The sequence below is a fragment of the Pantherophis guttatus genome, chromosome 14 (genome assembly GCF_059756535.1).
Source record: "Pantherophis guttatus breed Tessera chromosome 14, ASM5975653v1, whole genome shotgun sequence".
Lineage (NCBI taxonomy): Eukaryota > Metazoa > Chordata > Lepidosauria > Squamata > Colubridae > Pantherophis > Pantherophis guttatus.
Window position 1 is genome coordinate 11,814,963 of NC_142076.1, and position 18,001 is coordinate 11,832,963.

The following is an 18,001-nucleotide window of genomic DNA, read 5'->3' on the forward strand; positions in this document are numbered from 1 at the left end:
AGGGTTGAGAAACTCTGGGCTAGATGGAATAAGGACAAAATGTCCTGAAACAGAAACTGTTTGATGGCCGTTTTCTCTCTCTCTCTCTCTCTCTCTCTCTTTTTTCTATCTCAAGAGTTTTGATTTACAAACAGGGCTGGCTGAAAGGCAGCCTCTGCCCGAAAAACAAACGTCAAGAAGGATTTGTAGCACATTTTATGGGCCTGAGGTACAATCCCTGCCACACACCCACAGCCTCCCGTTCAGCTTGGATTGCACGGAAACCTAAGGGAAATGAAAACAAACTTGCCAGGCGCCGGCCAAGAAAAAAAGAAAATATTCATAAACCAAGCTACTATTTATCTTAGTTTTGGCAGAAGAGCAGTACATGGGGAAGGGATGTGTGTTTTAAAAAGTTAATGAGGAGGTACAAAATCTTTTTTTATTTGTTGGACAAGTGCACGCAGGTGGAGAGGCTGAGGGACCTGCCCTTTCACGTCACCTGTCGTGAAAGGGCTGGAATTTAAGGACGAAGGCCAAAGGGGAACAGCTTCCTGAGTATGGCTGCTGGTCATCCATTTTCACATCAGCTCAGCCGGACAGTTCCTCATCCTTCACCAGAACAGGAACATGCTCCCCGCTTTCACACAACAAGGAATACACAGCACGGATCGCCGAAGGTCTAGAACTTTCTGGAAGGCGGCCGGGTTCTAGAAGGGGAAGGAGTTCCGTTTCCATAGCCTGCGTAGAGGACGACGTTCAGCGTTGGAAAAGATGTAATAGCAATAGCACTTAGATGTATATTCTGCCCCATATTCTGAAAGAGTGCTTTTACAGCCCTCTCTAAGCGGTTTACAGAGTCAGCCTCTTGGGCCCCAACAATCTGGATCCTCATTTTACCCACCTCAGAAGGATGGAAGGCTGAGTCAACCTTGAGCCGGTCAGGATCGAACTCCTGGCAGTGAGCAGTCAGTTAGCCTGCAATGCTGCATTCTAACCAGTGCGCTACCAGGGCTCTTAACAGCCTAAGTGCTGATAACCAACTCTATTGTCTAAACCAGAGTTTCTCAACCTCAGCAACCTCCAGATGTGTGAACTTCAACTGCCAAAATTCAATGGGCTAGCAGGGAGCTCTTGTTCTCCCTCACCTTCATAAAGTCCAGCAGGATTCAGAGATAGAATAGACTAGAATAACAGAAGTTGGAAGGGACCTTGGAGGTCTTCTAGTCCAACCCCCTGCTGAGGCAGGAAACCCTATACCATTTCAGACAAATGATTGTCCAATCTTCCAACGTTGGAGAATTCACAACTTATGGAGGCAAGTTGTTCCACTGGTTAGAGGAAGATTCTCAGCTGGAGTTCCCATCCTGGTGAACCCACTGTCCTTAAAAGTAATAGCACTAGCACTTAAGACATAACAGAGCCCTGGTGGCGCAGCAGACTAAAGCACTGTTATTAACATCAGCTGCCTGCAATTACTACAAGTTCAAATCTCACCAGGCTCAAGGTTGACTCAGCCTTCCATCCTTTCTAAGGTAGGTAAAATGAGGACCTGGATTGTGGGGGCAATAAGCTGACTTTGTATAAATATACAAAAGTATGAAGGCTATTGCTTAACGCATTGTAAGCCGCCCTGAGTCTCCGGAGAAGGGCGGCATATAAATCAAATTAAAATTTAAAAAAATTAAATTAAAAATATTCAGCCTCACAGTGCTTCACAGCCCTCTCTAAGCAGTTTACAGAGTCAGCCTCTTGCCCCCCAACAATCTGGGTCCTCATTTTATCCACCTCGGAAGGATGGAAGGCTGAGTCAACCTTGAGCCGGTTAAGCTACCACATCTCTTCTCTAACTTGGCTCTAGAGTCAGGAATGGTCAGCCTGGGCAAAAATAAAGAGAGGTGGGAGCAAAATTACCGTCTGGATCTGAAGTTTCTGGTCCAGCATCGCCACCTGCAGTTTTAAAGCCTCCATCTCCTTCAACTCATCCAAGCTGGAGTAAAAAAGAAGTCGGGGAGGCCCTGGTAAATCCGGATCCGAACAGGTTTGATCTCCAAGGGAAGAGTGACAGAAGCCCAAAGAATCATGGTCATTGTCCTCCTTGTCATTCATGCAGAGCGAGGCAAACTCTTCATGGGACACCAAGGCTGCCGGAGGAAGGAAAAGCATCCTTATTACAATATTATTACAATATACAATTATTACAATTCAGAAGTTGTGGGAGCTTCATCCCTGGAAGCTTTCAAGAAGAGACTGGGCTGCCATCTGTCAGAAATGGTGTAGGATCTCCTGCTTGGACTAGATGACCTCCCTTCCAGCACTGTTAATCTGTCTGTTTGTCAGGTTTCGATATAGTCTCAAATAAAATAAATTGCATTTCCAAACAGATAGTCTTTGAAGAAATCTTTCATTTTATTTAGCACGACAATCTGGCCCCGATCGTGGTGTAGCCAACTCTGACTTCCTGCCCCCACACCCTCCCTTTCCGTTCCCCAAATCTCTGCGTTTCATTGGCCTTCTTCCAAATCACTCTCTCCATATCTACTACTTAAGTTCCCAGGAATGTCCCTCCTCCCTCTCATCTCCTAGGGGATATTATCTTCAAAGAAAATAAGTAGGTGAAATGTCAAGCGTCCTCTTGCCAGCTGCCCCCTCTTCTCCTTCTTATGTCAGCACTAGAGTAAATGCAGGCTGACACTGTTATATATCTAGCACCAAAAAGACTGACATTAGAAGAAGAGGCTAAGTCTCACTACAGGTAGTCCTCAAGTTACAACAGTTCATTTAATGACCGTTCAAAGTTACCACGGCACTGAAAAAAGTGACTGATATAAGAATTCTTTATTGGACAAGTGTGATTGGACACACAAGGAATTTGTCTTCAGTGCCTAAGCTCTCAGTGTACATAAAAGCTATAAGTGATAAATCATGACCATAGTCATCATAAATACATTCATCATGAATCATAATTATTAATTATGGATAAGTACATCTTTTAGTTCTAATGATGCCCTTGAGTAGTAACTCTCACCTTCTCGCATCTGGTCTACTTTGCAGAGATGTTGCTCTACTATCTCTTGTAGGGCCTGCAAAGTCACAAGGCTTTCGTACTCTCTGTCCCAGGTTGGGTTTTCTCCAAGTGCCCCTGAGAAGAAAGACTGCAGGTAAGACAACATCGCTCGGGACCCAACGCAAAAAACATATGAAGAACGGCTGCAGGATTTGGGTTTGGCTAGTCTAAAGAAAAGAAGAATTAGGGGCGACACGATAGCAGTACTTCAGTATTTGAGAGGCTGCCACAAAGAAGAGGGGGTCAAATTATTCTACAAAGCACCAGAGGGCAGGACAAAAAAAAAAAAGAAAAAAGAGAAGCAATCTGGAATTAAGGAGAAGCTTCCTAACAGTGAGGACAATTAACCAGTGAAACTGCTTGCCTCAGAAGTTGTGGCTGCTTCATCACTGGGTATTTTAAAGAAGAGACTGACCAGTCACTTGTCTGAAATGGCATAGGGCCTCCTGGATGAGCAGGGGGCTGGACTAGAAGACCTCCAAGGCAGGGGTGAAATCCAGCAGGTTCTGGAGAACCAGTAGCGGAAATTTTGAGTAGTTTGGAGAACCGGCAAATGCCACCTCTGGCTGGCCCCAAAGTTGGGTGGGAATGGAGATTTTTGCAATATCCTTCCCCCCCGGGAGTAGGGAAGGAATGGGGATTTTCCAGTGTTCTTCCCCTGGAGTGGGGTGTGAATGGAGATTTTGCAGTATCCTTCCCCTGCCACGCCCACCAAGCCACACCATGCCCACCAAACCGGTAGTAAAAAAATTTGGATTTCACCACTGTTCCAAGGTCCTGTCCTGTCCTATTCTATCCTATCTTATCCTATTTTCCCTTCCCTTCCCTTCCCTTCCCTTCCCTTCCCTTCCCTTCCCTTCCCTTCCCTTCCCTTCCCTTCCCTATGCTATGCTATGCTATGCTAATCCCATTCCCTATTGAGGAGTTCTGGGAGTTGAAGTCCACAGGTCTTGAAGTTGACAAGGTGGGTCCCCCCTGCTTTAAACAAAGATCCAATGATTGCAGTGTTCCTAGACTCCCTTGCAAATCCGGTGGGTGTGAAGAAATTGGCTCAGTGGCCTCTTCTCACCTGGGTTTTCAGCTTCCATGTGCTGAGTGATGAGCAAGTGAAGGTCACGTAGATGCACCAACTCCTGCTTTACCTCCGCTGGGGTAAAGGCTGGCGTAGGAGAGGAGAACTGACCATCTGCTTAAGGAAAAGGGACAATACCGTGCACTGATGATGTTACCAATTTGGTAACGAAACGTCCAGAAGAAAACTATCAAGCTCAGAGAAGACCAAGGACCCCACAGTCTTCATCCTCCTCTCTGCAAACCCCACTCCCTTCTAGCATTGATGATGTTACCTACTTGGGTAATGAAACATCTGCAAGAAAACCGCCAAGCTCAGAGAGCACCAAGGACCACACAGCCTTCCTCCACCTCCTCTCTGCAAACCCTACCCAGCACTGATGACGTTACCTAGTTTGGTAATGAAATGTCTGCAAGAGAACTATCAAGCTCAGAGAACACCAAGGACCCCACAGTTGTCTCCTTCTCCTTCTCCCCTTTATTTCTACAGCAGTTTTTGCAAGTTGAGGTTTTCCAGATGTATCAAGACACCAAGTCCGAGAATTCCCATCTGCCTGGGGAATATATTTCACATATAATGTGGGTCACAGATGAAAGCTATTCCATATTAAAGTTTATATTGCTTAGCATCAAAATGGAGATTGACGTGCGAAATCAATAAAATTGGAACAGCCAAAGAATTTTGGAGGATGATACGCAAATGGGTATCAGAAATAATAGGAGATACCATTGAATTAGAACCAAAAATATTTCTCCTGGGAATTCTGAAGACAGAATATGCAAGAAAGAAGAAATATCTCATTACACATATAATAACAGCAGCGAGAATCTCCTTTGCTCAACATTGGAAGGAGAAAAAATTGCCATCTGAAGAGCACGTAATTAGAAAAGTGCTGGAATGTGCCGAAATGAACAAACTGACGTTAGAAATCAACGACAGAGAGGAAACTGAGTATTACAGTGTATGGGATATGTGGTATGAGTGGTTGAGGAAAAGAAAAGCGAAGTGAAGCTCGAGAGAGCTAAAAGTTTAAATGGATGATTAATTAAATGAGTACATGGATATGAGTCATACTATCGGTAGTAGGAAATAAAAGGGAGAAAAGATGTAATTTTATGTAAATATATGTAATACTATATATCAAGGTTTATAAAAGTAAGAAATACTAAGAAATACTTAGTTTATCTCTAAACTAAGACAATGAACTAATACTATGTAAAGAACAATGTAAATATTATGAAGGTATATCTGCATATGTATACTGACACCATGAAACCAGAAACAGAGGAATTGTACTATAATTCTTATACAATAAAAATTAAAAAAAAAAATTGGAACAGCCTTGGTAGTACAGGGGTTTAAGGCACCCTGTTATTAAGCTTATTAAGACCAGCTGCCTGCAATTACTGCAGGGTTCGAATCTCGCCAAGGCTCAAGGTTGACTCAGCCTTCCATCCTTTCTAAGGTAGGTGAAATGAGGACCCAGTTTGTGGGGGCAATAAGCTGACTTTGTATAAATATACAAAAGGATGAAGGCTATTGCTGAGCACATTGTAAGCCGCCCTGAGTCTCCGGAGTAGGGCGGCATATAAATCAAATTTAAAAAAAAAAAAAAAAACAGTTTTGGGAAGCCAAAGGAGTTGGAATGGAGTTAACAACCCCGGTCAAAGCCCTAGTCGTACCTGCAGATACATTTTTCTTCTTCTGCAAAAGAACCAAATTAGCAAAAGGATACAGTTGCTTGCAGTTTCTCTAAAAACTGGCTCTTGGTGACAGCTGCCTCGGGGGCTGTTTTCAAATCCTGGCACTTCTCCAACAACCTTTGTGTCAAGAAGCAGAAGAGTGGGAAATAATAAGCCAAAAACTCCCCCCTGGGATATGCTCCAATCTTTAGACCTGGCTTGTTACTGCCTGAAGAAGAGATATTCTTGCCAGTTTGCAGAATCGTATATTTTGAAGACGTTCTTAGGGATTTCTAGTTCTGTGCAGTGCAAGATCTCTTAGACCAGGGTTTTTTCCCAACCTTGGCTGCTTTAAGACGTGTGGACTTCGAGTCCCCAGAATTCTCCACCCAGCACTGGGAATTCTGGGAGTTGAACTTCACATGTCTTAAAGTTGCTAAGGTTCTTCTTTTTTGTAATTATCCCTTAACTATACCCAGAAGGAAGAGTTCTGGCGTCATATCTATCGTCTTGTTTAACATCTCTTCTAGCCACTGTTTTATTTGGCACCAAAAGTCCTTGGCTTTCGGGCACCCCCACCACATATGATAATAAGTGCCTAATGTTGCTTTACATTTCCAACATTTCGGTGAGCAATTTTTACACATCTTGGACAGTCTTGTGGGTGGGTAATGCCACCTGTAAAACATCTTGTATTGATTTTCTTGACAGCTTTAAAGCATGTAGACGTAGAATATAGAGCAGTGATGGTGAACCTTTTCGACACCGAGTGCCCAAACCAAAACGCGTGTGTATGTGCACGCACCAGAATGCCGGAAACCTGCAGGCCAGCTGGCCGCTGCATGCATACCTGTTTTTTTGGCCATTTTTTGGGGGGGAGGGCTATTTTCTGGCTGTTTTTTGGGCTGTTTTCAGCCTGTTTTTGGGCCATTTTCAGGCTGTTTTCCGGGCCAGTTTCAGGCTGTTTTTGGCCCGAAAAACAGCCTGTTTCTTTGCCGTTTTTTTGGGCCATTTTCAGACCAATTTTGGGGCCTTTTTCGGGACATTTTCCAGGCTGTTTTTGGGCCGTTTTTCAGAAACCAGAAGAGCAGCTGGTGACGGCATGTATGCCCACAGAGGGCTCTCTGTGCCAGCTCTGACATGCATGCCATAGGTTCGCCTTCACGGACATAGAGTAATGCAGTTGGAAGGGACTTCAGAGATCTTCTAGTCTGGTGATGCCTAACCTTTTCCGGACCGAGTGCTGATGATGCACTGATAATGTTAAACTCTCATTAAAATAATGGAAAACACATACATAGTATGGGAAGGTTTGGGAATGGTGATATTGGAGAATTAAACTTTTTTTTTTTAACAGAATAACAGAGTTGAGGGGGTTGGACTAGAATCCTTCTAGTCCAACCCCCTCAAGCAAGAAACTTTATACCAGTGATGGCTAATCTTTTCCGGACCGAGTGCCAAAGCCCGAACCCCCAAAATGCAATGCATGCACGGCAGTGGTGAAATCTGAACCGGTTTACTACCAGTTCGCTGGCTGCGTATGTGCAGTGCGCACCGTGCACCAAATGCAAGGTGCATGCGTGCAATGCACGCCAAAAGGAGGCATGTGGTAAGTAGAACAGCACGCGAGGGGGGAGCATCAGCTGTGGCGCACAAACTTTTTTTTTTACTTTTAAAAGCATTGCTTTTAAAAGTATATATAAAAAAGCCTCTGACGATCGCGCTGCTCAGCTGGGATCGTCAGAGGCTTTTTTTTTTTATCTTTTAAAAGCATTTTTTCTACAACCTCTTCGGCCGAGGAGGTTGTAAAAAAAATGCTTTTAAAAAGCTCTGACGATCAGGCAATTGTGCTGGGATCATTATTCCACTCCATACATTTCTTATATATATATTTTGTACTTCTAATTTTCTCCCCTGATAGTTATTATTCTTTATTTCTAGCCTTAAGCCATTTATACCATTTAGTCCATATTCTATAATAGTCTGTCTCTTCTTTTTCTTTAATTTCTTTTGTTAATCTGTCCATCTCAGCACATTCTAAAATTTATCTATCAATTCTTCCTCAGTTGGAGTTCTTTCTAGATCTTTCTTTAATGATCTTCCACCTGTGGCTTCTTTTCCTGCCCTCAGGCGCTCAGAGAATAGGTCGATCTCCTCTCCTCTGTGACAGCCCCTCAAGTACTGGAAGATTGCTATCCTATCGCCCCTGGTATTTATTTAAGATGTGTAGATTGACTTCCGGGGTCAAAGCCAAAAGACTGGCTACGTGGCTGTCTGGATAAGGTTCCTTCACACCTCTGAAGGCCCCAGAATGAAGGTCACACAATCACTTTTGAATCCTACTTCCATTCTGCAAACTCACCCAATCTGGGTTATCCAACTCAGAAAGGCCCTAAAATTTCTCCCACCTTTCCTAGCGACTTGCAGGTTAGTCTAATTCGGATAAGCTTACCTGAAATACTTGGAGAAAGCTTTCTGATACGGAAGGGGCAGTTTCAGCGAAGACCTGCCAAAAAAAAAAAAATTGCTTGGCATTATCATCCTTGGTAAATGCACAACCAGGAGTAGGATTCAGCTGGTTCGGGAAAACCGGGTGTTAATTTTGATCTGGTTCACTGAACCGGTTGTTCCAAGGGCTGGCTGACCCTGGCCATCCCTCCCTTCCCCTCCCCGGAGTCTTCACGCGGCCTGTTTTGGATGCCAGGTAAGTGCAGGGCCTGCGCGGAGGCTCTGGGAGGGCGAAAAATGAGCCTACCAGAAGTCCAGAAATGGGCCTGTTTCCGGCCTCTGGAGGGCCTCCATTGCCTGGGGAAGGCCGTTTTCACCCTCCTGGAGGCTCGAGGAAAGCCTCCAGAGCCTGGGGTGGGTGAAAAATGGACCTACTGTAAGTACCGTAAGTCCAGAAATAGGCCTGTTTCCGGCCTCCAAAGGGACTCCAGTGCCCAGGGGGAGGCCATTTTTGCCCTCCTGGAGGCTCAAGGAAAGCCTCCGGAGCCTGGGGAGGGCGAAAACGCCTCCCCCCCATGGTGCAGGAGGCCGAGTAGGCCACACCCCCATGACCACGCCCACCCAGCAACTAGGCAGCGAACCGGTTGCTGAAATTTTTGAATTCCACCCCTATACCCCCCAATATTGGAAACCAGGATAAATCTCAGCTCATCTTTGGATTGAATTTCGGAAAAGTCAGGTAAGCAAACAGCCATAAGTCACCTCTCTTCTGCAATTCTGGCGTGATTATTACACAGTTTTGAGATCGTTCTCTTCGCCCTCAACTGGGAAAGCAATTTTGATCAGTTTCTTTATTCAAATTAGTGCCTTCAGGGAGTTCCAAAAATTCAACAGGCAAAATTCAACTAGCAACCTGCAAGCATTTTTATTTTATTTTCCTTTCCACTTCCTTTCCTTTCCTTTCCTATTTTGGCATATAACTCAAGGCAGTGAAGATATCAAATGAAGAAAGAGCCTTGGTAGTACAGTGGTCTAAAGCACCCTGTTATTAAGACCAGCTGCCTGCAATTACTGCAGGGTTCGAATCTCGCCAAGGCTCAAGGTTGACAGCCTTCCATCCTTTCTAAGGTAGGTGAAATGAGGACCCAGTTGTGGGGGCAATAAGCTGACTTTGTATAAATATACAAAAGGATGAAGGCTATTGCTTAACGCATTGTAAGCCGCCCTGAGTCTCCGGAGAAGGGCGGCATATAAATCAAATTAAAAAAAAAAAATACTTCTTCCTTCTGCTACTTTCCCCACGACACCAACCCTGTGAGGTGTTGGACTGAGAGAGAATGACTGGCTGACTGGACCAAAGTCCCCCAGTCAGCTTTCATGCCAAAGGTGGGACTAGAACTCCCAGTCTCCTAGGGATTGACTTAAACTCACCTAGCCAGCTTTCATGCCAAAGGTGGGACTAGAACTCCCAGTCTCCTGGTGATTGGCTCAAAGTCACCCAGTTGGTTTTCATGGCTAATGCGGGTCTTGAACTCACGGTCTTCTGCTTTCTAGCCTGGTGCCTTAACCACAAGACCAAACCGCAGTTTGGATGCAAGGGTTTTCAACCAGGGATTTTGGGATTTTTGCCTTTCAGATACTGCATTCCTGCTCCTATTCGCCCCAGCCCAGTCGATGGAGCCAAAGTTTATGGAAGCCCCAGATAATTCTCATATGGAAGGGCATAAATTGCGTGGCAAATTTAGCTCGCAAAATTGTTTTGGAAGCTTGAGAATGTGGCTGGCCTCCTCTACTTGGCAGAAGGCATCGATGTGTTTTATCCAAACAGACTTTTAAATCATCTGCTCTGTTCATGGATGCTTTGGTTTTTTGTAAGAGGAAAAAACCTCAAGTCGTAAAACATTTGTGCTACTATTTATACCTAGAGGATAAGGGCTGTTAGGTGGAATAGCATCGGCCTCATGAGTAGGGATGTGGTGGCTCAGTGGCTTCAATGCTGAGCTTGTTGATCGAAAGGTCGGCAGTTCGGCGGTTCGAATCCCTAGTGCCGCGTGATGGGGTGAGCTCCCGTTACTTGTCCCAGCTTCTGCCAACCTAGCAGTTCGAAAGCACGTAAAAAATGCAAGCAGAAAAATAGGGACCACCTTTGGTGGAAAGGTAACAGCGTTCCGTGCGCCTTTGGCGTTGAGTCATGCATATTGCCCTCAACCATCTGGGTCTTCATTTTATGCTCTTCCTTCCTCCTATTTTCCCCCACCACGCAAACCCTGTGAGGTAGGATTGGGCTGAAATTGACTAGCCGAATTGACCCAGTTAGTTTTCACAGCCAAAAGTGGACCTGAACTCACAATATCGTGGCTTCTAGCCTGCTGCCTTAACCAGGAGACCAAACTGGAGTCTCGAAGAAGACCAAAGAAGTCAACATAGATTGAAATAAGAGACAGGGATAGTTTGACTGCTATTTTCAGCAAACAATGCCAGGTTCAGCAAACGAAAATGCTGCAATAGAGGGAACTCAGCCAGTCTGTTGCACTCACAAAACAGAAGCTATGGATCACTGCCTATCCAGCCCGTGCTCGGTCAGGTCCAAAGGAAAAGCAAATCTGTAGCTGGAGGCAAATTTTTGGAGATAGGATGCAGAGTGGATTTGATCAGGATTTAAATCACTAGTAAAAAGGCTTGATTTAAATTATAATTTTTAAAGAGCAATTGTCATCTCCGTCCTACAGCGGCTCCCCCTCTGACTGGCTGTTGACTCACCGACAGTCCCAATATTGCAAAATATACAGCCTCCTGCTACAGAACTAAGCTCCATTTCATGCTGAATAAACTAAATTATTAGATAAAGGGAATCCGGCCAATCGTCAGTGTAAGAGGTTAATCCAGGCTGTAATTCTGCTGTAAGCACATCCTGCAGAAAGGATTGTTTTCTTATTTACTCAAGTAAAGGTAAAGGTTCCCGTCGCACATATGTGCTAGTCGTTCCTGACTCTAGGGGGCGGTGCTCATCTCCATTTTAAAGCCGAAGAACCAGCGCTGTCCGAAGACGTCTCCATGGTCACGTGGCCGGCAGGACTCAACGCCAAAGGCGCACAGAACGCTGTTCCCTTCCCACCAAAGGTGGTCCCTATTTTTCTACTTGCGTTTTTTTTAACGTGCTTTCGAACTGCTAGGTTGGCAGAAGCTGGGACAAGTCATGGGAGCTCACCCCGTTAGGCGGCGCTAGGGATTCGAACCGCCGAACGGCCGACCTTTCGATCGACACACTCAGCGTCTTAAACACTGAGCCACCGCGTCCCCATAACTAAATTATTAATGCCTCTTAAATACAAAACTACCTTTAGATTTTTTTTTACCCCAAAAGCATTTTATTAAAATAAATTTGATAAAAATAAAAAAAAAATCTGATTTAAATAAAAAAAATCTGATTTAAATGAAAAAAAAATCCGACTTAAATTTAAAAAAAAAATCTGATTTAAATGAAAAAAAACCATCGATTTTTAGCCACCCTGATAGGATGGGAGGCCACCTACCCATTTTTTTGAAGAGTGGAAACTGGAAGCTTTGTTCCTTTTCTCGGTGGGTCTGTTCTTGAAGGAGACGGCCCATCAGCTAAAGCCTCCAGATCAGGATCTACCTCTGGGACTTGAAGGCCTCTTCCTGCAAAATCTCCTCCATCAGCAAACCAAGATGGTGTCGTTGTGTGACATGGACCTTTGGGACAGCCCAACCGCAAGCCGGGTTCTGCAGCAGCAACATTGACCTTTTCGCGACTGTCTTTGGCTGCTGTTTTGGCGCACGGTTTCAACTTTGGAGAAGCAACAACCCTCGCTGGGGACAACAACTTCTTCCCAGCCGTTTTGGATGTTCTGGCGCTCCGTCCAGCTGGTATTTTCACCGGTGGCCTTTTCACCGTCACATCCGTTTTGTAGGGAGCCTTCAACATATAGGCTGTGGGTTTTTTGGATGCCGCCAGCTTTCTGCTCACGGGAGACATCTGGGTGGTCTTGGGGACCTTGTCCTTAGGATGACGTGAAGGTTGTTCCAAAGCAGCCTGCTGGCTCACCGGCTTCTTACTTGAAGATGCGGAGACTTTAATGGTCTCAAATGGCACTTGGTGGAATTTTGACCGGACTCTTAATGCTTTCTCCAAGGCTTTGTTAAGCAGTTCCAGGTCCTTAAGCTCCTCTGCTGAAGGCTCTGATGCTTCTACAAGTGAAGGAAGCAAGTCAAAATGGATCAAATTATATCAGTGTTTCCCAATCTTGAGAACTTTATGATCGTGTGGACTTCAACTCCCAGAATTCCCCGGCCAGCCATGCTGCCTTGCAACCTAGGAACTGTTTTCTATGGATTCACAGCATTTTTTTTTTTTTTGTCATTTAACGACCACCGTAATCCCTTGCGGGATGGAGTCTGGGCAACTGAATGGAGCTGAGTGTTTACTGGCCGGATGCCCTTCTTGTCGCCAATGCGGAGTTCGCAGCAGATGTAGTCTTTTTTTAAAAATTTATTTTCCATTTTTCCAATTTACATAACAATAAACATTTTTTAACAGTACCGTGTCATGTGTCTCTTACAGTTATTTACATTTATTTCTATACATTTTTGTTTCTCTGTTCTAACCACTTATACCACTTATCCCACACCTCATAAAATTCTGTTTCTTCCTTGCCTTTCATTTCTAACGTGAGCTTATACATCTCGGTACATTCTAATATCTTATGTATAATCATCTCATTGGCTGGTATATTTTCAAGTTTCCAACAGCGAGCATAAACAATTCATGCTGCTGTTACTATGTGAAAAATGATATATTGGAGTTGCTTCTTTATCCTTTGATTAATTATTCCTAATAAAAATAATTCAGTTTTAAATTCAGTTTGTTCTCCTGTTATCATCTCCTTATCTGTTCCCAATATTTCTTTGCTTTGGGGCATTGCCACCAAATGTGATAAAATGTTCCATCCTTATATTTACACTTCCAGCAGTCTGGTTTCATAATTGTGTACATTTTGGCCAATCTTGCCGGTGTTAAATGCCACCTATAAAACATTTTGTACTGATTTTCTTTATATGCAGTTGACAATGTTAATTTAGTTTTTGTTCCATACTTTTTCCCATTCCTCTAAATTTATATTACGGCCTACGTTTTGTGCCCATGCTACGTTTTGTGCCCATGCCCTTTCACTATTTCTTCTTCCATTTCTACCTCTAATAAGTATTTATATGCTTTTGTTATGAATTTTTCTTCTTTGCCTGACAATATTCTATCCAATTGTTGTGGTAGCCCTTGAATTCCATATTCTTCCATATCTTTTCTATATCTCATGTATTCTCATTGTGCCCAGAGAGAGAAATATCTACCGCTACCTAGGATCAAACTCATAAGCCTCCTGATTGTGAGGCGAGAGCTCCACCTCTAGGCCACTGCACCACTATGGATCCACAGCATTGAATCCATTTCTTTAACAACTGGATTTATACTTTTTGTGGAACTATTTTTTTTATTGATTAGACTTGTAACTATAACGTGCTTCATTTGGTTTTTTTTTTTGCTTCAGGTGTGGCAATTCAATCAATTATAGCTTAGTAATTGTGGTACTGGGATTTCACAGTTACAACCTCAGGGTAACAGTAACAGAGTTGGAAGGGACCTTAAAGGTCATCTAGCCCAACCCCCTGCTCGCACAGGAGACCTGTACTAGGGATTCAAACCGCCGAACTGCCAACCTTTCTGATCGACAAGCTCAGTGTCTTAGCCACTGAGCCACCTAGTCAGGCTGGCATGTGTAATGCCAGCTAATGATGGTTTATTCAACAAGCCATGGATAAACAAAACCATGATTTACTGGAATTCATCAATCCAGGAATAAGATATGACTGTCATGAGGTAGCATAGACACTGAAGTCTCCAATTAAAGGCCTATAACTTCTTATAACTAGGAAAAAGGGTCCAGGCCAGGGACCAAGAACTGATATGGAGCCAATAAAATGGCTGATTTGATTCTGTTGTTGCTACCATGGAGAGTAAGATGGGAGGTTTTGATGGGCTTTTATTAGGGAGTTTTAAATGTTACAAGCCGCCCAGAATCACCTACATGTGGGAATTTGGCAGCTATATAAACTGTTTAAATGAATACATAAATAACAAGGGAGACTAATAAAGAATGATGCTTCCTTTACCATGTTTCTCAGTTTTGGCATCTTCGGGAACAGGGTTTTCTCTCTCAGAGTTCCTAGCACAGAGAAAAGAGAGTACACACGCATTCAGCAAAGAACAGATGCGCCCCCCCCATCACTTCTTCCGCATCATCCCAGCTTTTTATAGGTGGCTCATGATTATAATAATTTCATGTGAGCAGAAGCCTAGGAAAGACTGGGAGGTTTGTGGCATTGGGATAGTCACTGTTGGGATGACTTTCTTCGAGGAGGAGGAGGAGGAGGATTGGTGAAGAAGAGGAGAGGAGGAGAGAAGAAAGAGGAGAAAAGAGACAAGGAAGAAGGAAGGAGAAGAGAGAGAGGAGGAGGAGGATTGGAAAAAGAGAAGAAGGACAAGGAGGAGGAGAAGGAGGGGAGAAGGAGGAAGAGAACTGGTGAAGAAGAAGAGAGGAGGAGGAGAGAAGAAAGAAAAGAAAAGAGACAAGGAAGAAGGAAGGAGAAGGAGAAAGAAGAGGAGGAGGATTGGAAAAAGAAAGAGAAGGACAAGGAGGAGGAGAATGAGGGGAGAATGAGGAAGAGGACTGGTGAAGAAGAGGAGAGGAGGAGGAGAGAAGAAAGAAGAGAAAAGAGACAAGGAAGAAGAAAGGAGAAGGAGAAGAGAGAGGAGGAGGAAGAGGAGGATTGGAAAAATAAAGAGAAGAGGGACAAGGAGGAGGAGAAGGAGGGGAGAATGAGGAAGAGGACTGGTGAAGAAGAGGAGAGGAGGAGGAGAGAAGAAAGAAAAGAAAAGAGACAAGGAAGAAGGAAGGAGAAGGAGAAAGAAGAGGAGGAGGATTGGAAAAAGAAAGAGAAGGACAAGGAGGAGGAGGAGGAGAAGGAGGGGAGAATGAGGAAGAGGACTGGTGAAGAAGAAGAGAGGAGGAGGAGAGAAGAAAGAAGAGAAAAGAGACAAGGAAGAAGAAAGGAGAAGGAGAAGAGAGAGGAGGAGGAAGAGGAGGATTGGAAAAATAAAGAGAAGAGGGACAAGGAGGAGAAGAAGGAGGGGAGAATGAGGAAGAGGAAGAGGACTGGTGAAGAAGAGGAGAGGAGGAAGAGAGAAGAAAGAGGAGAAAAGAGACAAGGAAGAAGAAGAAAGAGAAGAGAGGAGGAGGAGGAAGGTCCCATTCTTTGCTTCCCTTGCACTAAACAGAAAGGTACACTTTAAAATTACACCCAGCTTACCAGTCCCCAAGAACTGCACGGCACTGTTGAATTTTCTGCTGGAGTTTTGCCCTCTGCTCTGTGCAATCTTCCAAGGCCTGGGTGAAGAGGGAAACCAGCCTGGAGAGAGCCAAGAAAAGGCTGTTTTTCATTAACATCCCAAAAGAACGAGCTTTGATCTGAATTTCCCAGCAGGATCATAGACTTGGGAGAGACCTTGGAGGTCTTCTAATCCAACCCCCTGCCCAAAGATAATACCAATAGCGATAGGCACCTTAGTTGCAAGCCCAAAATCTCTTGGAGCACCACTAGAACGCCATCGGCATTGACAAACTCACCATCAGTCAATTGCAAAAGGCAGCTTTGCTTGGAACCGGCTTACCTCCTGGAACGAGACCTTTCACACCCTCAAACAACAACATCTGCCTGCGTTAAATGGACAAAATGCCCAATCCAAGCCTGAACATCTGGACGACTGTGCAACAAACTATATATAGCGAGACTACAGAACAGAAGAGAAAGAATGGGAGGGAAATCCCAAAATATAAAGCCTTTGCAAATAGAAGTAGGAGGATGGCTGTGCCAAAAGAAAAAAGCAAGAACAAGGATCAATAGGTATTTTTTGGGGTGCAATTCTGAAACATCTGAAGCATCCTTTGAACAACTCTGGGCATGGACAAAATCATGAGCAGCCAAGCTGCAAAAAGGCCGTTTTACTTGGAACAGTTTGCATTCTGCAATAATACTATAATAATAATAAAAGAGCCTTGATAGTACAGTGGTTTAATGCACCCTGTTATTAACACAGCTGCCTGCAATTTCTGCTGGTTCGAATCTCTCCAAGGCTCAAGGTTGACTCAGCCTTTCATCCTTTCTAAGGTAGGTGAAATGAGGACCCAGTTTGTGGGGGCAATAAGCTGACTTTGTATAAAATATACAAAAGAATGAAGGCTATTGCTTAACGCATTGTAAGCCGCCCTGAGTCTCCGGAGAAGGGCAGCATATAAATCAAATTAAAAAAAAAAAATACCTCTTGCACTATTTAACATTCCATTTTATAATGCCTTGGTAAGGCCACACTTAGAATACTGCATTCAGTTTTGGTCGCCATGATGTAAAAAAGATGTGGAGACTCTAGAAAGAGTGCAGAGAAGAGCAACCAAGAGGATTAGGGGACTGGAGGCTAAAACATATGAAGAACGGTTGCAGGAACTGGGTATGTCTAGTTTAATGAAAGGAAGGACCAGAGGAGACATGATAGCAGTCTTCCAATATCTCAGGGGCTGCCCCAAAGAAGAGGGAGTCAAGCTATTCTCCAAAGCACCTGAGGGCAGGACAGGAAGCAATGGGTGGAAACTAATCAAGGAGAGAAGCAACTTAGAACTAAGGAGAAATTTCCTGACAGTTAAAAGGATTAGCCAATGGAACAGCTTGCCACCAGAAGTTGTGAATGCTCCAACACTGGAAGTTTTTAAGAAGATGTTGGACAACAATTTGTCTGAAGTGGTGTAGGGTTTCCTGCCTAAGCAGGGGGGGGTTGGACTAGATGACCTCCAAGGTCCCTTCCAGTTCTGTTATTCTATTCTATTCTCCAAAGCACCTGAAGGCAGGACAAGAAGCAATGGGTGGAAACTAATCAAGGAGAGAAGCAACCTAGAACCAAGGAGAAATTTCCTGACAGTTAAAAGGATTAGCCAATGGAACAGCTTGCCACCAGAAGTTGTGAATGCTCCAACAATGGAAGTTTTTAAGAAGACGTTGGATAGCCATTTGTCTGAAGTGGTGGAGGGTTTCCTGCCTAAGCTGGGGGGTTGGACTAGATGACCTCCAAGGTCCCTCCCAACCTTGTTTATTCTATTTCACATTAACAAATATCCACGCCTGCCTACCCCAGGATGGACAAAAATGCAAAATCCAGGCTGCCTGGGCGACCAACCATCATCATCATCATCATCATCATCATCATCATCATCATCATCATCATCCTATTTTTTAAACAAATTAATGAGCAATTACCTCTGGGCACAGTCAGCGGGCAGCATGAAGAAGGCGGAGGAAAAAGCTACAAAGAAGCAATTGCGAACCTCGCACAGCAGCGAAAGCCGAGCTCGATTCGGTTCCCCCAGCAAAGGAGAGAGAACCATAGAGTGTCCCACTCTATAGGCTAGAGCGACGCTCCCCGTTCCGTGCTCCTAGAGATAGAAAAAAAATGGCCGACTTTTTTTTTTTTTAAGCCGCTCTTTTTCCTCAAGGAGGGATGTTTCTAGGATTACTGACCACTTTTAAAGATATAACGTATGGAGCAATCAATGATTTTTTTTAAAAAGGCCCCAATGGCGCTCTGTGGGACAGATAATAAAATATATCGATGAAAATCAATAATCGTTTCTT

At 44.1% G+C, this 18,001-nt stretch overlaps 1 protein-coding gene across 1 annotated transcript; it reads right to left on the reverse strand.

Moving 5' to 3' along the window:
• Window positions 1-318: 318 nt before the first annotated feature.
• Window positions 319-17,797, reverse strand: TEDC2 (tubulin epsilon and delta complex 2). Its single transcript, XM_087878367.1, has 10 exons — window positions 17,627-17,797; window positions 15,632-15,730; window positions 14,435-14,487; window positions 11,782-12,457; window positions 8,253-8,306; window positions 5,854-5,938; window positions 4,116-4,224; window positions 3,008-3,121; window positions 1,894-2,123; window positions 319-720 (listed from the first exon to the last, which is right to left on the reverse strand). Exons 1-10 carry the CDS (start codon window positions 17,752-17,754, stop codon window positions 571-573), a joined length of 1,698 nt encoding a protein of 565 aa, XP_087734493.1. The 5' UTR covers window positions 17,755-17,797; the 3' UTR covers window positions 319-570.
• Window positions 17,798-18,001: the final 204 nt, after the last annotated feature.